We start from the raw sequence: 23,324 nt of genomic DNA, 5'->3' as shown, positions 1-23,324 counted from the left end.
TGTATTTTTAAAAAAATCTTAAAGTATTTTGTTTGTTTTTGCTTTTTATTCCCTTGTTTTTTGCAAACAGCTTCTTTGTTTTACAAGCGGGTTTTGTGACTTACAGGGTCAATAAAGATGCTTCAGGGAGATCAGCCAACAGCCTTCAGAGCAGTACAGACAATGAGCTGAAGTATTCTGAACCCCGTCCATGGAGCAGCACAGACTCGGATAGCTCCCTTCGCAATTTGAAGCCAGCTGTGACCAAAGCCAGCAGCTTCAGTGGGATATCGGTTCTGACCAGAGGTGATAGCACTGGAAGCAGTAAAAGCACTGGCCGGCTGTCTAAGACAGGTATGGCTGAGGGGAGTGAAGAAACAAGCCACTAACATCTGTCTGTTAGATTTGTCAATTATGTAAAGGGAAACGATAACTCCTCTTGCAGACTCCCTCACCCCATCATATTTCTGTGATTTTTCTTTGATAAAAAAAGTCTGTACTGCTTTTTTTTAATGGAGATTTATGTAGCTAAAGTCCGCTGAGATAGAGGGCAGTGGTTGTTCTGTCACTGGTTACTGTTTGAATCTTTGCCAAATGAAACATCAGCTGATTAATTAGATTAGGACTGGGGAATTTCTGCCCCTCCAGGTAGTGTGGACCAACAACTCCCATATTCCCTGGTAGGAGTTTAAAGGCTGAGTCTTGAGAGCCAGACGTTCCCCACCCTTGGATTTAGAACAGAAATTGCAAACTCAATATCTTGCATATGCTTGGAACACCCTGATGAGGCAAAGCATCTGGTTTCAGATAGCCTTACTGAGACATCCCTGAAAAGATAAGTAAAAGAAAACGTAGGCTTGACATATAGTGTATACACTGCCTACCGCTTGCTTGCTTGCTAGCTATTCTAAGAGGCTACTCTATTATTTGGTGGGGTAACACCACAGCAGCATGTCTCTGTACAAAAATTTAAGCTGATAACATTTTATGAAATCATATTAAGAATTTCTTAGATTTACTGTGGGGTTGGGGTGATAACTACTGAAATCTGTCTTTCAGATTGAAGAGGGGCTGCTTGGTTTATAGGGCCATCCTCAAGTTGTTTTCAGTATGTGTATTGGTTGGACTGTACAAAGTGTCTTATTACTCCTTAAATTTTTGGTTTTCAGACTCATTTTGTGAGCCAGGTTTGGTGGAAACAATTGAGTTCTGTGGCTGTGGCTTGAGTCACTCTCCCATTAGCCATGTGTCTTCACCCAGACCACCCACTTCTGTTAACTGTGATATCCTGGTTTTCTGATCAAAATGTTGCTGAGAAAAAAAAAAAAAACAATGGAGGGATATGGTATTTGATGGATACTCTGATGGCAAATATGGTGCATGCCCTTACATGTTTATGTCTGTCTGTGTGTGTGTACACAGAAAGATGAGACATTACTGGTATATATGACACTAGTCCAGGAGAGAGGTCAATTTTTTTTGGCAGAGTGGAAAGCTGCACCCCTCCCCCCCCCAAGAAGATGGAGTGGGCAGCCCACAGGTTATTGGGGTGGCTCCATAGGTTATGAAAAAGATAATTGCCACTCCTGTAATCGTTTGGGCTTAACAACTCATCCTTTATAATCTTAACTCTGTACACGCCCGATCACATTTGATTTCAAAAACTAAGCAACATCAGGTTTGTTTAATACTCTGGATACCACCAGAGAATAACAGGGTAGTGTCATGAAAGAATCCTGCTTGAAACCTTAGAAAGCCACAGTTGTACAAGTGGTCTGTGTAAAGCTATATTCTGATACTATGTTCCTGTACTTCAAAGTACTTCTCAGGAGTTAAAACACCTTCATAAATGTGTGAGATCATAACTCAGTGCATAGGGACATGTATAAAGTCCTACAGTCAGTCCTTCTCATCTCAAGTGAAAGTTTGCAGAGATGTTGCAAGACTGTGGGGAAACTGGGACTAATCCCTACAAAGCTAGGTTCATGATATGACTGAATAAAGCGATTTTTAAAATCTTCTTTCTAAAGTTAGATTCTCTCCACTTGAAAGCAGCTGTTTCCTGGCATGCTGTTATGTTTTACTTTGCCAGTTAAAATTGACTTGACTTTTAGTAATGCCAAGGGAAACTGTAATTTATTTATCAGATGTCATTGCAGAGGGGTGGGGCATTGGGCACTGGAACTGCTTTTGAGCATGTACCTACCCCTACTTGGACCCTTTGGATAGGGACCAAGCCTCTCTGCCCCTAAGTTCAGCATCTAGGTAAGACTACTAATCTCCATTGCACCAAGCTTTTGCTGTCTTTAGTTCTTAACTCTTAATCATTGACCTGAGGCTTGATATGAGCTCTTACATTAATTCTGCTGTAATGAATATCAGAAGAATAGAACATATGTAATTAGTGTTCCATCTCCTGGGACCACTTGATTGCCTTTGAAGTCCCTGGGACTTCATACTTCAACATTACAGGCCAGCAGTGTACGTACAGCTCTTTCCACACATCCTCCCAAAAAAAGATTGCCACTGTTTTAAGCGTGGCTCTGACAATGATCATGCTTTCATAGCTGGAGGCTGTAGTGTTGGCTTTACTAGTCCTTTATGTAGTTCTGACAGTTAAAATACATTCATTCACTCCCTTCTCAACATCCTAATGGGAATTCACAAATTTACAAAATAACATTTTTACCTGCTGTGTAAAATATTTCAAATTGTGAGGAAAACATTTGGGCGGGTTATAGACTGCCGCTTTGAGGCGGTCTCCCGCCGGCACCATTTGCTCTGTGAGGGAGCCGCAGCAGCCACACCGCGCGGCTCCCGCGTGGAGCAAAAAAGAAGCTCCATTTTGAAGCTTCTTCTTGCAGCGGCTCTATGACATCGCGAGGCGCCTGGGGCGGACTCGCGACGTCCGGACGCACAGCGTCTGATACGTAAAGATGGCGGCGCCCGTATGAACAGGGCGCTGCCATCTTGTACGTATTCTATACGTACTAGGGTTAGGGGGGTGCGGAAGCACTGCCCCTTCCTAACCCTAGTACGTATAGAATACGTACTAAATGGCGGTGTGTAACCCGCCATAGCTGTGCATCGAGAACCATGTTCTAAAAGGTCCTGTTGTAGATGAAGGACAATTATGCTGTCTTCTACAACAGTGAAGACTAACTTTAGTTTGGAATAGCTTTGCTTTGTTTGTTTTTCATGTGCTGAATTTACAAAGAATATGTATACTTATTAGACTGAGAAAAAGTAATACTGTATGTCCATGTAGGTTGTCCTCCCAGTCCTTTCTCCTTTTTAATGGACCATTAATGAATGACTTCCAAAATTTACTTCCACAGGTTTGTCAGTAGCACATTGTGTTGCAAGACACATTGGTAGTTTATTGATTTTGGCGTGACGTCAAAAAACAAAACACTTGAGGCTCATTCACAGTATATAAATATAGTACTATGATTCCATTTTAATGGTCATGATTTCATCCAGTGTCATTTAGGGATTTGTAGTTTCAAAAGGCACTGAGAATTAAAAATACCCCTCCCCAGACTGTAAATCCCAGGATTCCACAGGACAGAACCATTTGAGTTAAAGTAAAATCATAATGTATAGTGTGAAAGGACCCTTAGTCTTCTGTGGAAAGATGAAAAGCGTGATCCACCTGGGGACTTCTTATCAGTAAAAAAACCATTGTCGTGTGTTATTTTTTTAAAATCCTAAATCTTGGCTTAACTGAGCAAGGTAAAATAAAATGAAGCTATAACTTCGTCCCATGTATGTACTAACTCCTATGGTTGTTGAGTTAGGGTTTAATCTGCAATCTGTGCATTTATAACAATGTGTGCATTTATTATTTTTAAATGTTGAAGCCAAAGTTAGCTTGTTAAGCCTCACTCTAGGAATGCATTCTTAATATTCCCATTTGAGTCAGCGTTGCTTAACTTTGGCTCAGTTGTGCCCATTATGATTAGCTTTGTGTTGATAATACTATTGTGTAAGGACCTTGTAGATAAACTCTTCACAGGCTATGTATCTCAGGGCCTTTGAGACTTCCTTGAAGAGGGGAGGGCTTCTTTGAAAACGGCTTTTTTATGCTTTAGTTGCTTCGATTTTTCAGCTTGCTGTTCCATTGTCTAGGTATTTTTTTGGGAGGGGGATTTATGGAAATACTGTGCATTGGCTTTCTGCTTTATTCCCCTGTCTTGCTTGACATGAGGACAAAGGTCTGTGCAAAGCTGAGGGCAGGCCCTTATTTTCATGGCTTTGGGCTTGTAGTAGAAACTACCTTGGGGGTGGGGAAGGGAATCTGCTCTAGTTCCAGCTATGTGTTAAAAGGATAAACCTTTAATAACAACCTGCATATTTAAATGTGCCTGATTATTACTCTGTCTCTAGGTAAAATCCATTTCTCATTACTCCTTTCCTAGGTTCAGAGTCTTCTAGTAGTGTAGGGTCCTCCACGGGTTCTCTTTCTCACACCCAGCAGCCTCTTCCAGTTACAGCTCTCAGCCAGCCTTCTCATGGCACATCTGCCGTCTATCCAACTGTCAGCACTAGTAGTTCTCTTTCCTTTGACGGTGGCATAAGTGGGCAAGTGACGCCTTCTAGCAGTAGCTTCTTTTTGCTTCCCTTGGAAGCGGCAGGCATACCACCTGGAAGTATTCTGATCAACCCTCAAACAGGTTGGTATCCAGTTGTGGATGTCTGTTTCTATTAATATTTATTTTTCAATAATCTGTTTGAAATGTTTTGACATCACAGTGAATTTTTGTCTTTCTCCTCTTCCTCCCCATTACCCGTCTTTTTATTTCTTAAGCAATGTGTATATGAATGTCTCCACGAAAGAACTTCATAGAGTTGTACTAATACATAATAATGTAGAAATAATGTTGAACCATGTGTTAAAAGATGTGTCTTTGCTTTATGGAGAGTTGTCTTTCATAAAGTGCTTAGAAATATGACATTAATAGAATTGACAAGTATAATGGCTACAGCCGCATTACAATTTAAATGATATTTTGCAATTCCCAGGTTAGTCAGTAGATGGAAAATATGTGCAGGAATGTTATATTGGACCACTTTTTGATGAACTGAGCATGTTTTGACATTCATGTTTTAATATAAGCTATGATACTCTTTGGTTCTGTTGAGATGTAATCTGTCATACTATGTTGGCTTTCCAGAATGTAAAAACAACTTCTTACTGCAAGTACATTGCATTTTGCAATAGAAGCTTTATTTTTTCACTCCAACCATCTAGGTCAGCCATTTCTTAATCCAGATGGCACTCCAGTTGTTTATAATCCTCCTATGTCTCAACAACCTGTTAGAAACCAAGTGCCTGGACCTCCACAGCAGCAACAGCCGCCACCTCCCATGCCACCTCAGCAACAGCCAGCAACCAATCACATCTTATCACAGGTGCATATAACAAATTTGCAGTGCTTGACAGTGTTTATGCCGTCTGGTGAGAAGAAAAGGGAAGTGTCCTGGAAAAATGTTACAAAATGTGTTGGTGGCTGTTCTTTTATGGCTTGTGGTCTAATCTTTATTAGTCATTTTCTCCAAGGAAATAGTGGTTTTCCAAAGCAGCAGATCAGCCTCTGTGTGTGTTCACATGCAAGTATTAATTTTTCAAATCCTAAGGATATTACAAGTTTGTCATCTTATGCTATTTGGCATTGTTAAAAATTATGAAATTAACCATGTCTCATGATAGGTGGAGGCATGTTCATTCTGAGATTTATTCTAAGTTAGTGATTCCTAACTTGTAGGTCCTAAATATTGTTGAACTACAGTGCCCTGAATCACCCAGCATTTGGCTATACTGTCTGTATAGTTGATGAAGTTAAAAAATCAAATTTGGGGACCCAAGATTGGGAACCAGTGTTATATGTAATCTGAACCTTCTTGTTTTTTGTTAATCAATTAATATGAAGGATGTTCACTCTTTTTCTTTGTACTTTTTAAAAAGCTATTTATTGAAAAATTCCCACTTTCATTTCTTCTTGCTCTGTTGTTAATTGTGTGTGTTCAACTGTTACTTCTTCAGCCTATCCGATCTCTTCAGCCTTCTTCACAGCCTGTTCAATTCTCCACAGTCACTTATCCACCCCCGCTCCTGCCAGTCTCATCTACACAGCAATATACTGTGGTATATTATCTTCTACTCATCTCTTCTGTTGCATGACAGAATCTTTACTTAGATTAGCTGTATATGTATCTGCATGCGTATGATAAATACTGACTGGTTGCAATTTGTAAAGATGCCTCCATATTTGCAAAAGGACAGAAAAGTGTTAGAGGGCAAGTGGGAGGCGGGAAACAACAAAAGATAAACAGTGCACTACATGAGTTAAAACACATTATTTAAAACATGCAACAAATAAGGACAAATAAGACATACACATTCAAAAACAATCTATATTTAAAATTCAGTATTTTAAAATCATCTGGATAAGCCTGCCAAAAGAGACTGGTCTCTCTCTCTCTCTCTTGTATATACAGTATATACATATATGTGTATTTATATGTGTATATATGTTTGTTATAACATAATATATATTAATGGAAAGATTGCTCATAATAATCTGTAAGTACTATTCATTAAAAACTTTTTGCTTTTAGTCTTCAAAGTCAGTCAGTATTTATTATAGCCTTTATATTTGTATGTGTAAATACATACAGTATATTTATATGTATGCTTTTCCTCTTTTTCCCTGGCTACTTCTTTGTTTCATTCTTCTGAAGTGTTTTGCTCTGTCTCATCGCCAATGGTAATTAAAAAGAACCCTCTCCACTGGGCTTAAATGTTTGATGGCTTTGAAAAGTTTGTCTGGATTTTGGAGCTTTTACAGTTTATTTGCATTCCTCAGACCCACATGCACTGAATCCTCTAGCTCAAGGTAAGATTCTCCACACATCAGTGTCCTTGGTGGCTGCAAGCAGCATATTGTATTAACAGGTGGATAAATCAGGCAAATGAGCATAACCTTTAACTTGGATTATTTTTAAAAGGTGCAGGAGATACTATCAGTGGCTACTAGTCATGATGGTGTTATGTTTTTACCAGGAGCAGAGGCACTTTGCCTTTAAACAACAGTTGCTGTGGCACAACAGACTTGAGTTCTGCTTGTGAGTTTATAAATAATAACAAGATTATTTACAGTTTGAACTATCTTAACAAATCGAAGTATGGTTAAAACCATGTACACCAAGAGTGGGCAATACCCAGGAGACCTTGGAAGGCTTCAACCTCCCATTAAAAATTAAGTGTCACTGCCCACCAATTTAGTGAAAATGTCCTCCAAGCCCCTAAGAGGGTTTTTTGGGGGGGAGAGAAAGGGCAGCCTGTCAGACCTTCAGGTTGCAATTTGCCCACTTTTTATGTACAAATTTGATGAAATAATTAGACTCCAAAGGCGTTAATGAATGAACAGAATGAAGTCATTGTTGGCACCTCTTGGGCCTCTAAGGGCAGAATATTCCAGAATTGGAATATACTTCTTCCAAAAATAAATAAATAAATAAAAACAAAAACAACCCACAGATAAATAGTGGAATTTGATGCAACAAAAATATACCAAGACATGCTTGGACAGCTTTAGAGGGAAGCTTGGAGACCTAGTCTATCAGTGGCTTTTAGCCATGATGGCTAAATAAATGTTGTTTCAGAAGAAAATACCAGTTGTTGGTGAACATGATCTAGAAGATGCTGCTGTTTAGAGGCTTCTAGTTGGCCACTGTAATAAAAGAATTCTGAATAAGACGGTCCTTGGTAGGATCCAGTGTGACTTTCCTTATGTTATAGCTGTAGTTAGTCCACAAGCTGTACAATTAACCTTACCAGGGAAACACACATTGTGCCTTCAAATCATTTCTAACAGGAATACTCTAAGGTAAACATGTTATGGGAGTTTGTTGGCATGTTTCTTCAGAAAGGGTTTGCCATTGCTATCCTTTGAGGGTGGGAGAGTGTGACTTGCCCAATGTCACCCAGTGGGTTTGCATGGCCAAGCTGGGATTCAAGCCCTAGTCTCAAGAGTCCCTGTCCGGGTCTCAAACCACTACACCACGCTGGCTTTTCCTAGGATACATTTCTGTGAGATTAATTAAGAATGAACAAAATGAGACTCAGTTCTGAGAAAACATCTGTTGAGTTACACTGTGAACCAGGTTCTGCAAGTTTTGAAGAAGATGCATTAGGATATCTATAGAGTAGGTTAGGTTTTTAGGGATCACTACCTAGTACATTTGTAAATTTGAAGTGCTGTTACACAGATATGTAATATGATTTTTCCAACTCATTTACTGTATATACTCAACTACAAGTCGAGAAATGTATGCCCAAGTATTGACCCTAAAATCTGGGATCGAATTATACAAGGATCAATACAGTTACCATGGCTTGAGATCGACTGGAGGACAGTTAACAACAACAACAACAAACAGTAATAATGCTCATAAAGCGCCTTTTAAAAGTAGCTTGCTGAAAGAGCTGCGAGGCACCAGTGTGAGTGTGCATGTAGTGATTCCCTTCTCAATCCTATCTCCAAACTTTTCTTTCTCCTCTTTGCATTTCCCCATTTTCCCTCCATTTGCAAGCTGATCTCCAAACCTTGCCTCTTCTTTGCATTTCCCCATTTTCCCTCCATTTGCAAGCTGATTTCCAAACCTTGCCACTTCTTTGTATTTCAGACCGCTTGCAAGCTGATCTCCAAACCTTTGCTTCTCTTCCTCCTCCTCGCATTTCCTCTGAAAACCAAGCTTCTCTTCCCCCCCCCTCCACTTCCACTTTGAAGCCAGCCTTAAAATCTGTCTCCTAAATTCTGCCCTCGACTTATCCACGGGGCATATCAAAATCCAAGATTTTGATCCTAAAACCTTCCCTCGACTTATACATGAGGTCGACTTGTAGACGAGTATATACGGTAAAACCAGTTGCAATAAATGAATAATTTAAGTATCATTGCATCCTGGTAATAAGTTTAAGTACTCCCTTCCTGCTTCTCTTTCCTAGTACTGTACCCCTCATTAATTAACGTTCAAAAATATTTCCTAAACTTGCTCCTAATTTATTTCTCTTTCTTTGCAAATAATGTTATAGTAGAATAATGATCACATGGTCAGGAATACTAAAAGAGAATTTTAAACTGTTCCAACGAGAAGGAAAAATGGGAGGTGTCTCAAGAAACCGGGTTGCATGACTAAAGAACTTGCAACTGAACTAGGTTTTAAATGGGAGATGTATAAGAAATGGAAAAGGGGGGAAATCACTAAAGAGGAATTCAAGTTAATAGCTAGCACATGTAGGGGTAAAGTAAGGAAAGCTAAAGTGCAGAATGAGCTCAGGTTTGCTAGAGAGGTTAAGAACAATAAAAAGGGCCTTTTAGGGTATGCCTGTAGCAAAAGGAAAAAGGAGGAAATGGTAGGGCCACTGCTTGGAGAAGATGGAGAAATTCTAACGGGACAGAAAAAAGCAGAATTACTCAACACCTTCTTTTCCTCAGTCCTCTCACAAAAGGAAAAGAGTGCTCAGCCTGAGGAAGATAGAGCAGAAGACACAATAGGGGAAATGCATGATGGGGCGTAGAGAGAGGCGCTGTGTCGACTATGACCACGTGCAGAGTTGATCCACGCAGGCAGGACGCCACGAGAAGGCTCTGGGAGAGATGTCTGCAAAGGCTTCAGGCTGAGAAGGAAAAATTCCTCCCATGCAGGCTGACCAGCCTTGAGCTCCCAGCTTAAAAAAATAACACTGCTGGACAGCAAGGCTCTCTCTCAAACAAGAGAGCTTTAATTCATTTGTTCCAAACTATATACAAGATCACACAGAGTACCAAACAGCTGTCTTGGATACTCACAGCTCTATATATAAACAGACAAAAGTGCTTTGCCAGACACTGACCACAACAACCCAACAACAGAGATAGTCACCTTCTCCCTTATATAGGTGGTCTTCTGTGAAATCATGTGATAGCCATGCCACCAATGAAACCTTGCTGGTTTCATCCCCAGTGCAGGTTGCATAATAGCATTGCCCATGATGCACTACTGGCTGATTTCACCTGCTTGCATGTTGCATCAGACGTCCTGTGATGCACAGCTTCCAAATGCTGATTCATGCACACCTGCCACTTGAACTGTAGTAATGTAAAGTCGAAGGCTTTCATGGCCGGCATCCATAGTTTTTTGTGGGTTTTTCGGGCTATGTGGCCATGTTCTAGCAGAGTTTCTTTCTGACGTTTCGCCAGAAACAGATGCTGTTGAAACATCAGAAAGAAACTGCTAGAACATGGCCACATAGCCCGAAAAACCCACAAAAAAACTATGAACTGTAGTAACGTCTGCTCCAGTTCCATCTAGTGGCCACATCCATGACATTTCCAGGCCAAGTGTGCCACATGGTCCTGACAATGCAGCACAGAGGTAGTACAGGAATACCTTGTTAAGTGAATTTAAGTCTCCAGGACCAGATGAACTACATCCAAGGATATTAAAAGAACTGGCAAATGTAATCTCAGAGCCACTAGCAATAATCTTTGAGAACCCCTGGAGAACAGAAGTCCCAGCCGACTGGGTCCTCATCTTCAAAAAAGGTCCAGTTGATCTGACATCAATACCAGAAAAGATTCTAGAACAGCTCATTAAACAGAGAGTCTGTGAATATTTAGAAGAGGATGCCATAATCACTAAAAGTCAGCATGGGTTCCTGAGAACCGCTTTGATCACCTCGGAAAAGCGGTATAAAAATAAAACATATTATTATTATATTAAGTAATGCTAGACTAATCTGATCTCTCTTTTTTTTTGTATAAAATTATCGGCTTGGTAGATGAAGGGAATGCAACAGACATAGCATTTCTTGATTTCAGTAAGAGTCTCACATAATACTCTTGCAAAGAAGATAGTAAAATGTGGGCTAGACAATACAACTGTGAGGTGGATTAGTAACTGGTTGACCAACCGAACTGGAAGGGTGCTTAGCAATGGATCCTCATAATACTGGAGATTAGTGACCAGTGGAGTGCCACAGGGTTCTGTCCTGGGCCCAGTGCTATTCAACATCTTTATCAATGACTTGGATGACAGAATTGGGGGCATGCTTATCAAATTTGCAGATGACACCAAATTAGGAGGATTAGCTAATACCTCAGAGGACAGGATCAAAATTCAAAATGACTTTAATTGATTAGAAAGCTCGTCCAAAGCTAACAAAATGAAATTCAACACGAAGGTACTGCACTTTGGACATAAATAAATAAATAAATAAATATGCATAGATATAGGACAGGGGACACCTGGCTGAATGGGTCTACATATGAAAGGGATCTAGGAGTCCTAATAGACCACAGGTTGAACATGAGTCAACAGTGTGATGCGGCAGCTGAAAAGACCAATATGATTCTAGGCTGCATCAACAGAAGTACAGTAGAGTCTTGATTATCCGACATAAACGGGCTGGCTGATAGTCGGATAACCGAATATGTCGGATAATCCAGATTATCCCCAATGGCGGCGCTTGCGCACGTGCACCACCATTGAGGACAAAAATCCCTCGCCTCCCTTCCCCTCCTCCCTTCCTCCTTCCCTCTGCAGCTTGGATCTCAGCCCGCGGGGAGTGCACACACTCCCCGCAGGCTGAGGAGAACCAAGCCGGGAAGGGGAGGACTGGGCCCAGCTTTTGCCTCCTCAGCTTGGATCGCCTCAGCCCGCAGGGTTTGCGCGCATTCCCCGAAGGCTGAGGAGAAAGAAGCCGGGAAAGGTAGGACTGAGCCCAGCTCTCGCCTCCTCGGCTTGAATCTCCTCAGCCAGAAGGGAGTGTGTGCACTCCCCTCAGGCTGAAGAAGACCAAGCCGGGAAGGGGAGGACTGAGCCCAGTCCTCCCCTTCCCGGCTTGGTTTTCTTCAGCCTGCGGGGAGTGCGCGCACTCCCTTCTGGCTGAGGAAAATGAAGCCGGCCATTATCCGACATTCTATGCCATGCGCGCTCACGAAAAAGCATGGTACGTCAGATAACCAAAGGTTGGATAATCAAGACTTTACTGTATAGTATTTAGATCAAAGGAAGTCATAGTGCCACTCTATTCTGCTTTGGTTAGGCTTCACCTGGCATACTGTGTCCAGTTCTGGGCACCATAGTTCAAAAAGGATGTTGAGAAGCTGGAGCATGTTCAAAGGAGGGTGTTAAAAATGGTGAAGAGTCTGGAAACCATGGCCTGTTACAGACTGCCACAATAAAGCTGCTTCGGGTCTCTTTGGAGGTATGCTATTTAAATGATGCATGGGTCCTAAGAGTCCGGAGGTCGCGCCAAAGCCAAACTCCATTCCTAAGCACTGGAGTGCAGCTTTGGTACAGCTTCCGGATTCTTAGGACCCATGCATCATTTAAATAGCATATCTCCAAAGAGACCCGAAGCAGCTTTATTTTGGCAGTTTGTAGCAGGCCCATGCCTATCAAGAAGGGGTGTTTGAAGGGGTGTCATATTGAGGATGGAGCAAGCTTGTTTTCTGCTGTTCCAGAAACTAGAACACGGAGCAGTGGATGTAAACTGCAGGAAAAGAAATTCCACCTAAACATTAGAAGGAACTTCCTGCCAGTGAGAACTGTTTGAGAGTGGAACACACTCCCTTGGAGAGTGGTGGAGTCTCCTTCCTTGGAGGTTTTTAAACAGAGGCTGGATGGCCATCTGTCAGGAATGCTTTGATATTGAGTTCCTGCGTGGCAGGGGGTTGGACTGGATGGCCCTTGTGGTCTCTTCCAACTCTGATTCTATTACAGTGCATCCAGAAAGTATTACTAGTCAGAAAGTTCTGATTTAATAATCAGAATGTATTACTAGGTTCAACTGACACAGGGTTTTTTTAAAGATAGACATTTTAAAATCATTCAATATATTTCACATTTCTTAGTGCAATTTAAAATTACAAACTTCTTTAATTCCATTCCCTACAAATTGCCTTAATTTTTACTATGTTTTTATTGCTAATCTGACACAACAGGATAAGAATACTGTCGGCCCTTCTTATACATGGATTTTTTATGCATGGATTGAAGCATCCACGGTTTGAAAATGTTCAAAAACAGTATAAATTTCAAATATCAAACATTGATTTTCCATTTTTTATAAGGGACGCCATTTTGCTGTGTCATTATATTTACTGGGACTTGAGCATACATGGATTTTGTTATCCACAGGGGCTCTTGGAACCAAACCCCAGCGTATAACAAGGGTCCACTGTATAGTTCACCATTTTATGTTTAATGTGAGGTGTTTTTTTTTTTTATAGCAAGCAGCTGTTCTTTCTCATATGCCTTCAAAAGAGGAATAATGTTATTGTTTTACTTATTTCAGCAAGACAACCTAGGATCCCAATTTAGCCATATGAGTCTCTCCCGACAGCCATCTGGGGAAGCTGCTGATCCTCATGCCACCATGTTCCAGTCCACGGTTGTCCTTCAACCTCCACAGCAATCTGGTTTTATCATAGCAACTGCTCCACCTCCTGCTCCACCGCCACCTCCACCTCCACCTGGGCAGCCTGTTTCTGCTCCTAATTACAGTGCATCCAGCCACCCTGTTAACCAGCAAGTTCTTCAGCAACAGGGATATATGCAGCAACCAATGCCACAGGTAGAGAGATCTTTTGAATACAGTATTGTTAAATCTGTTAAATTGTTGAGAAGTCATTGATTCTACCTGTTGATTAAACTTGCATTTACAAGTTTCACTTTTTGTAGGATTCCTTCCTCCTCCTATGCTTTGTTGGTTGACTGTTGACAAATAGAAGTAGTAATCTATCTTTATGTTTCAATTACAAAATAAACAAGAGGGGAGTCTGTATTCTTGTTATGAATAAGTATTACCTAGTTTTTTGTGGGTTTTTCAGGCTATGTGGCCATGTTCTAGCAGAGTTTCTTTCTGACGTTTCGCCAGCATAAGTATTACCCTTTTTGCCAAATTCTAGAAGGATTAGAAGTTGATACATATTCAGGGGTATGCAGACTCCTACTATTAAAATGATTGTGCACATGTTGAAACAGTTACATAATAACTTATTGATATTTCGTTACTATGTTTTATTTACTTGCAGCATTTTGGTCTGAATTTAATTTAATGGTGGTATTTAAAGCATGAAAACAAATTCATCAGCTGTTATTGTTCAGGATTGCATTAAAGCTTTGCCTGCATTAATTGATTACTCATTGGTTGGTTATTTTCCATTCCCACTTTCTCCTCGTGTAGAATGGATGGTGATCACAACATGAATTAAAAGAAAATACAGCTAAAAACGATCACTTACAACTGTAAAGAACGATTTAAAATAACTAAGGGGCGAAACAGACTGGCATAAAAAGCTGGCGTCTGGGTGTCTTGGGGGCATTGTGTACAGATAACACACGCCCCCAAGATGTCTGGAAGCCTGCTTCAAGGTGGGCAGCTGCCCACACATGGGCTGGCTTCTTGGCGGCCGGCGGCACAGCATTTACACACCACATGCCACCAGAGCACTTTAAGAGTGCCAGGAGGGAATAGCCAGCATTTTGCCAGCACAAAAAGGAGCGTCTGTTTGCTGCTCTTTTTCAACTGGCAAAAAGGTGAATTGGGACCACAGCAAGCGGTTGCTGCAGCCCCAGTCCGGCTTTGTGAGGGTGGCTTGAAACCACCCCTACAGAATGGTCTCTTTTGCCCCTAAGTTGTTCTGTTGAAACAAACACTGGGTGAAAACATAATTTAATTTAAAACATGTTCTGAGTGCTTTTCATCACTAATAAACTAAGCATGGAACTGGGGTGTTATCTTTCCTTTTGTGATGAATATATAGCCAGATACAATTAGTGCATGCTTTTAAAAATTCAGAGAGAAAGAATTATCTTAAGTATTTTAATGATCCTTCCGTTTTTGTTACATTTGCCTTTTTAATGTGAGTTTGACTTGCCCTCATTGAATATTGTAAGACACATCTACTTTCAAAGCATATAAAAGAACTTCCTATGTTTCCCTCCTTTTTTAGATGCCAGCTTGTTACTGTGCTCCAGGCCAGTATCCACACTCCAATCAACAGTTTCGGCCAGTTACTTCGGTTCACTACAACACACAGCAAAACCAGCCACTGCCACAACCTGCACAACAGACAGGTTTGTGGTGTTCCCTTTCCCACTAATGCACTTCTAGATGTTTCAGGAGCCTGGGCAGTTCAGAAGAAGTACTGTGAAAACAAAAACTTGTAAAGTCAGTAATGAAGAAAGCCATATATTTTGGCTTTGCAGTATTAATACCACCATCTGGTGGGAATGCATTCTTTTAAGTATATTCAAAATGATAAATCCTAAGTGTCAAGGCAAAAAGAAAGTACTATTTAGTTAGCAAAAAATGGGTAGTCTTTCTGCATATTTAGTAATGTAAAGAATTTCTAATGAGAAGTCAAATTGATGTTCACATCAAAGGTCTTAAACATATTCAAATCTCATATGTACACTGTTATACTGTAATTTAAGCATTCTGCCATGAGCTAAGTATTTCTGATCCCTAGTGATTCATATAAAGTATGTTTTTAATTCCTTTTAGTTTTTGTGGTATTTCTTGTGACTGGAAGTTGTCTTCTGAAAAATAACACAAAACTAAGTTTTTGATTCTTCAAGGGTTTTTCCCCCTGTATGTTTGTTTTCCTTTATTTGAATCATGTTTAGTCACAGCTAGTAGTTTAATACAATAATACCCATATTTTAGAGATTTGTTTCTTCTGCTCTGAAGGTACATATTCTGACATGGTTTAGTTTCTGTGGGTGCATTAATTATTAACAGAAAGTGAAGCACATTTTACTTTCACACAGTGAATTTAGGCGGCTTGAATTTATAGTCCATACTAAACTTAATGTCCTCAAAGTTGGACTCCTGTGTTTTTATTTCAGTTTTGGAACTTAGCTGTACCTCAGGTCTCTTAGAAATGCCTTCTAGGAATTGCTGGTGATGGTTATGCTGACGGAAACATTTGTGCTCTCAGTGAGCATGTTTTATTTACCTAGACAGATAAATTATTAATGGGTAGCATGAAATTTGGGCTGGAGTACAAGGTAATTTCTAGAAGTGAGTTTGTTCTTGGATATAGTTGTGGGTTTGGGGTCAAACATCCCCCTCCCCCACATCGGTTCACATGGAAAAGTTGGATTGTTTCCACAATTGTGAAATTGTGTTCTATGAGATGAGAGGCTATGCTGATAGTAGCAGTGCTGCTAGTGGAGTCTCCCATGTCAGACAGATATGAGGATGAAGATCACATGTTGCTGTTGCTCAAAAGATCAACATGGACCATAGAACAGAAATATTCCAAATACAGTGGTACCCCGGGATACGAAATGACCGTGTTACGAAATTTCCGGGATACGAAAAAATTAGATAGGAAAAAACTGTTCCGGGTTACGTTTTTTTTTTTTCGGCTTACGAAAAAATTTTTGGTGCTTTTCGGCGCTTTTTCGCACGAAATCGCGGCTTTCCAGCGCTAGCGGCTATGGCTTTTTCGGGTTGCGAAATCTTTCGGGTTACGAACGGCGCCGCGGAACGAATTAAATTCGTAACCCGGGGTACCACTGTATGCCTGATTATGGAGAGAGGTAGAGAGCCTCCTCATTAAAGGAAACACAGAAAAGGCTGTGGCACTATCTTTCCACACTGGTAGGATTGCCTGCTCCTGTGAGGCAAGAGGCTTTACCGATGGCAGCACTTTTGCTAGTGGTGTCTCCCATGTCAGACAGGCTTTTGCTGAGGAGTCAGACTAAATGTGCAAGACAGCTACTGGACAGCAGCAATAGTGGAGGAGTGCGTCTGAGAGATAACTGCATGGCACCACAACTACAACTTGTTAGTCTGGTGCAGGACAATTTTATATGTCTGTGTATATGTGTGTATGTGTGTATGTATACACACACACACACACACACATACATATAACACACAAACATAGTTACCCCTCCTAACTCGCAGGTCTCAGATCCGCAACCTTGACTATCTGTGGAGGGGCGACCTCTGCTATTTCTAATGGTGCGTGCGCCTGGGCCATGACCCATTCAAACCTATGAGGCTCGAATACGCACAAGCCTCTGTTTTCGCGGCGGGGGGGAATCCAAAATGGATTCCTGGGAAAATGAAGAACCAATGTGTGTGTGTATGAATTGCATTAATATGCCTAGTTGCCAGGGACATTATCAGGGAGGAATACTAAAAGATATTATCTGCAGCCAAAAAGAAAAGGCCTCATGGATGACAGATGAAACTCTTCAAGCAGTTAAGAACAGACAAGCAAAAGTAAATGGTGACAGAAATAGTCAGAATCCTGAAAGCAACTATTCAATGGCTTGTGTGCAGGGGCAAGGAGAACTACTATAATAATCAATTCAGAAAAAATAGCAGATGATGACTAAAAAGGAAGGACAAGAGACCTCATCCATAAGATTTGAGAAAACAAAGGAAATTTAAGCCAAGAGTGGGGATGCTCTGTGACCAAGCAAAGGAACACATTACATGACGAAGTAGAAATAAAAAAAATGATGGAAACAATACACTGAAGACCTGTATATAAAAGAGATGAAAGGATGATAGATTCATTCAAGGAACAACCATTTGAAGATGAACCTATAATTTAAAAAATGTCATGGAAGCTGCACTCAGAGTATTTGGGAGAAATAAATAATAATAATAATAAATTTATTATTTTTATACCCCATAGATCAGGCGGTTCACAGCAAATATCAATAAAACAATTAAGAATACATAAAAACACCCCTCTCTCACTGACCCCTCCCCCCCTGGTAAAAAGCCACCACAGGCGGCAAGACAGTCCTCCGCAGTTTTTGGGGAGCTTCTTCCCAGGTGACAGGGGGGGGGGCAGCGGCAGAAGTAGTCCTCTCAGGCAGTCCCCGATGTTTGTGTGTCTCCTGTGGCTCCCTCTGAGGCCGAGATGACAGTGTGAAGAGGGAGGGGCCTCTTCCTTCAGGTAGTCCCCCGATTGTTGCTGGTCTGCCTGAGGGCTCCTCTGAGGCCGAGATGACAGTTGAAGAGGGAGGGGCCTCTTCCTTCAGGCAGTCCCCGATGTTGCTGGGTCTGCCTGATGGCTCCCTCTGAGGCCGAGATGACAGTTGAAGAGGAGGGGCCTCTTCCTTCAGGCAGTCCCCGATGTTGCTGGGTCTGCCTGAGGGCTCCCTCTGAGGCCGAGATACAGTTGAAGAGGGAGGGGCCTCTTCCTTCAGGCAGTCCCCGATGTTGCTGGGTCTGCCTGAGGGCTCCCTCTGAGGCCGAGATGACAGTTAAGAGGGAGGGCTCTTCCTTCAGGCAGTCCCCGATGTTGCTGGTCTGCCTGAGGGCTCCCTCTGAGGCCGAGATGACAGTTGAAGAGGGAGGGGCCTCTTCCTTCAGGCAGTCCTCGATGTTGCTGGGTCTGCGATGGCTCCCTCTGAGCCGAGATGACAGTTGAAGAGGGAGGGGCCTCTTCCTTCAGGCAGTCCCCGATGTTGCTGGGTCTGCCTGAGGGCTCCCTCTGAGGCCGAGATGACAGTTGAAGAGGGAGGGGCCTCTTCCTTCAGGCAGTCCCCGATGTTGCTGGGTCTGCCTGAGGGCTCCCTCTGAGGCCGAGATGACAGTTGAAGAGGGAGGGGCCTCTTCCTTCAGGCAGTCCCCGATGTTGCTGGGTCTGCCTATGGCTCCCTCTGAGGCCGAGATGACAGTTGAAGAGGGAGGGGCCTCTTCTTCAGGCAGTCCTCGATGTTGCTGGGTCTGTTGATGCTCCCTCTGAGGCCGATGGCAATCAAGGAACAGATGGCATACTGATAGAGCTGCTTTAGGCTATGAAGTTCTAACTAAAATCTATCAACAAATACAAAGAACAAAGCAATGGCCGCAGATTTGAAACACTCAAAATAATTCTAGTCCCTAAAAAATGGGACACCAGGGATTGCAGTAACCACAGGAACATTACATTAATTTCCCATGCAAAGTGATGCTCATAATTCTATAACAAAGACTTTTACCATATATGAAATAAGAAATGCCAGGTGTCAAGCTGGGTTCAGGAAAGGAGGAGGCAGTAGTGATCATATTGCAAACATATGTTGGATAATGGAGTGCACCAAATAATTTCAAGAAATAATCAGTCCGTGCTTGCTAGATTATAGCAAAGTCTTTGATTGTGTAGATCATGAAAAACTACGATTCACTTTTAAAGAAATTGGTATCCCCCAATATTTCATTGTCCTGATGCTAATCTATACTCGGGACAAGACACTATCCTCAGGACAGAATACAGACAAATATAATGGTTTAAATTTGGCAAAGGGTTCAGGTAAAGCAGCATGTTATCTCTCTGTCTAACTTGTGTACTGAACATACCATACGTAAAGTAGGATTTGGAGGAAGGAGGTGTAAAAATTGGAGGAAGGAACATCAACCATTTAAGATATGGAGATGACTCCATGTACTAACAGAAAGTAACAAAGACTTGAAACAATTACTGAAAAAAAGTCAATGAAGGAAGTGCAAAGGTAGGCTTACAGTTGAACATTAAGAAAACAAAAATAATGATCACATAACATTAAAGTAGATTACAAAGACATTGAAACAGTTCAAGATTTTCTATACCTTGGCTCAGTCATTAATCAGAATGAAGACTGCAGTCAAGAAATCAGAAGGAGACTAGGACTTGGAAGGGCAGCTATAAAGGAAGTAGACAAATGTAAGGTATATCATTGAATACTGATGTTTAGAATGCTAAATGCCAACATATTTCCAGTTTTTATGTATGGTTGTGAAATTTGGACAGTCAAGAAAGCTTATAGGAAGTGAATAAACTCATTTAAAATGTGGTGCTGGAGAAGAGTTTTATGGATACCGTGGATGGTTAAAGAAACAAAAGAATGAATCCTGGAGCAAATCAAGTCTGAACTCTCCCCTAGAAGCCAGGGCGGGGTACAGACCACCAGAAAAAGGCGGCCAGGAGCCGCCTCTTTTCCGCGTAGCCACACCACAGCAACCAATTTGCACGGTGTGGTTGCGCGAAAAACAAGGGAGCACTGAAAAGCGGCTCCTTTCGGCACTGCCACAAACTGCTGGTGGTAGCACGAGCATGTCGTTGCTGCACGGGTCTGCATGGCGTGCAGCAGTGACGTCATAGCTGTGTGCACTGTCTGGACAGTGCCGCACAGCTATGGCATTATGGTGACGTTCTAGGGTTGCGGGGTGTGTGCATGCGCCGCCCCGAGGCAACCCTAGCACATTGTCGTTCTGCCGCAAAGGGCCCATCTGTCCAGGGCCCCAAGATAACTAAACTGAGACTGTCGTACTTTGGCTACATCATGAGAAGACATGACTCTCTAGAAAAGCCAATAATACTTGATAGGTGGACATACTCAGTCAAGGAGGAGACGGACCTGAATCTGCAAGACCTGAGCAGGGCTGTTGATGATAGGATGATTAAGAAGCCTCTTGTTTATAGGTTCACCAAAGGTCAAAGTCGACTTGATGGCAATTAACAGCAATTAAGAGTAAAAAATAGGCTAATTATTAAGTGTCCAGTGTTATTCTCAATTGACTGTGTTCCTTCCACTTACTTTTTGTTAAGCTGCTCTCTTTTGCATCCTCAACAGTCGGACAACATGTGCTATCACACTGCTTGCCTTATTCCAAGCAGGAATTCTAAAGACTTCTGGCTTCTCATGAATTGAAAGTCTGCACACTTTTTATTGACTCAGGATTTTATGTTCATAGGTGTCTTTAGGCACTCGCAGAGATTTGTGTGCGCGCCGTAGCTAACCATATTGTATACTGTATTTTAGTCCCTGTCTTGATTTCAGTATGTTTTGTCATGCAGTGTATTAGGGACTGCATTGATGAAATACAAACAAAAACTCGCCTGCAATTACATAACTAATTGCATATAGTTTGGAATACCACCCTAAATCTTTACCACTTTAATAAGTCTTTCCTTCTGCCTTATTTGTTAGTGTCCTGTGGCAGAAATTATTGCATACGACTTTATCAGAGAACTAGAGGAGATTAATTTCTGGAGAGCGTAAAGAAAGAATTTAGTGCTTGTTTTTGCTAATATTTTTTGTTTTATGCACCAATTTGGTAGCTTCTGGAACTGCCAATACTCGGGGAACAAGTGAAGCCCAATTGCTCACGCTTGGAAAACAAGTCAAGTTTGAATTTTTCTTTAAAGTTGGACACATGTCAAGGCCATGTTCTGATTTCAGGATGTGTAATGAAAGGACTGGAGAAATGTCTAGCAGTTTGAATCAATAGTTGCAAATACAAAATAAGCACATGTGCATTGGCTTTGAGTACCCAACTGTGAAACAGGAAAAAAAAATCAAGTATAAACAGATCTAAAAGCTAGATGTTGTACATAGAGATGAACAATGATCTGTGAGTTTTACTTAGCAACTTTTAAACATTTTCTAACTTAAAGGATTATTAAAATTACTGTCCACAGTATATATACACAAGTGTGGTTTTCTGTGTGTTTGTGATTAATCAGGCCTTATGTAAAACATTTATGTGTAATATTATATAGACTAGGTTGGCTTTATTCATGAGCTGTTGGATTCGGGGCCGTAACACTGTCTGAGAGGGTTACATTTCTCACAGTGAACCGGTCTCTTTTTCAGCTGCTTCTTGGCTTCTTTTTTTAAGGGGTTTCAGGTGTGTCTGTCTTGGATTGTTGCTCTCTGAGTATATGCTGTTCGCCCCTTTAAAAAACCCCAACAATGTCTGTCCTTTAATAGGTGGCACAAAGAATATCAGGAAAGTGATATTCAGAAACAGAAGGTGGCCAGAAACACCTAAAAACAGGCTTTTTGCCTTTTGTTGTCTATTTTGTGCGTCTTCTGTTTTGTCTTTAACCTTGTCATGCTTGAGATTTTCATTTTGTTTGTGAAAGCAATGTCCCTTTCTAACTGATTTATGAATGAGATGTGGAGCATGATGCCATAGCAGTTCCTTGATTTAAGAATGATGACATGGCAGAATTACTTCCTTGCAGTCCCTGGGTGTTGAGAAGCACAAGTTTTTGACTACACTTCAGTACCAGTGCTGTAAAATAAAAACCATCTGTTTCAGCAGGTGCTGCTGCTTCTTTCCCTCCTTTTTCTGCTGAGTGCTGTGTTTCTTTCATGCTACTTGGTATGCTTGGATGGAGTAAGGTGGCTAAAAATAGAAAAGTGCTTTGGAACCCTGTGGGGCAGCACGTTAGCAGTCAATTTATATTGTCCTAGTTCCTCTCAGCATGGGAAATTGATTTTTTGCTTTGTTTGTGTGAGAATGCCAGAAGACATGGAATAATTTTCACTGCTACTCTGCAGTCCTGGAGAAATGATAAATTTGAAATTGCAGCGCTTTGTAAATTCCATTCATATACAGTAGCAGGGGTTCTAAAGTTGTTTGGTACAGCAGTGGCCTGCATTTTAGGCTGCATAGTTTGTGGGTTGGACTAATGTATCCGAGCATCTGTCTTTTTATTTGCAAATATCTGCAGGGCAGTTGAGAAGGAAGTATGTTACATGTTCAAAAGTTCAGTATATTTTTTTTTCTAAAAAATTGTTTGGTGAGAGGTATCTGCTAAATTGTGCTAAGCTTGCAACAGTGTTTACTCAAGCAAATCTCTACACTCATTTTTACTTCATTTTATAATAGATTTTTATATGTGTTTAGCTGCAGGTCTGAGCACACTTAACTAGGAAGTAACGTCATTACCTTCAGATTATAACAGATTTTGCCTTTATAAATATATTAAATATATTAAATATATTAAATGTTTTATTTCCTTGGTACATATATATAACCACACAGAGCCTCAAAGGAAGGCAAAGGCTCCCCCTCTGAACAAATCTTGCCAAGATAACCTCATGATAGGGTTGACATTGCCATTGGTTGGAAACAACTTGAAGGCATGCAACAACGACAACAAGAAAAAGGTAATAGGGACTCTGCTTTATAGAACTGAGGTGTTATGCTCCCCTGCCAGGTTTTGTAGGAATAGCCATAACTCTTGCAGACATTCATTTTTTCAAATGGTACGCATTTCACTGATAATAAGTGGAATATACAAAAAATGTAAACTAGAATTCTCTTCACTGCCTGAAAAGTAGGGGGAAATCTGTTGGGAAAGTTTTAGATAAACAGTAATCTATTTTAGGAAGATAGGAGGTTGACCATTATCATCCACTGGTCTGCTTCCTGCTTTTGAATCTGCATGTACCTAAAAACCTGATACTTAATGTCCTTTGCTAGTAAACAGATACAGCCTTCTCATTTTCAGCTTCATAGTGAACTACATGAAATCTATATGATTCCGTACACTTTCTTG

At 41.2% G+C, this 23,324-nt stretch overlaps 1 protein-coding gene across 9 annotated transcripts in view; it reads left to right on the top strand.

The window, feature by feature from the left end:
* Positions 1 to 23,324, top strand: part of R3HDM1 (R3H domain containing 1) — a 104,571-nt gene that overhangs the window by 60,188 nt on the left and 21,059 nt on the right. For 5 of the 9 annotated variants that reach the window (XM_042449475.1, XM_042449454.1, XM_042449435.1 and 2 more), the window contains 6 exons: positions 107 to 333; positions 4,401 to 4,655; positions 5,234 to 5,394; positions 6,026 to 6,127; positions 13,328 to 13,606; positions 14,988 to 15,111. In XM_042449475.1, coding sequence (XP_042305409.1) covers positions 107 to 333; positions 4,401 to 4,655; positions 5,234 to 5,394; positions 6,026 to 6,127; positions 13,328 to 13,606; positions 14,988 to 15,111 — 1,148 coding nt within the window. The remainder of the gene's footprint in view (positions 1 to 106; positions 334 to 4,400; positions 4,656 to 5,233; positions 5,395 to 6,025; positions 6,128 to 13,327; positions 13,607 to 14,987; positions 15,112 to 23,324) is intronic. The other 4 variants (XM_042449509.1, XM_042449501.1, XM_042449464.1 and 1 more) reach the window with 3 other exon arrangements.

This window comes from Sceloporus undulatus, chromosome 1, assembly GCF_019175285.1.
Source record: "Sceloporus undulatus isolate JIND9_A2432 ecotype Alabama chromosome 1, SceUnd_v1.1, whole genome shotgun sequence".
NCBI classification, from domain to species: Eukaryota; Metazoa; Chordata; class Lepidosauria; order Squamata; family Phrynosomatidae; genus Sceloporus; species Sceloporus undulatus.
Note: the sequence above shows the minus strand (reverse complement) of the source record. Positions and strands in the feature narration are given on the sequence as shown.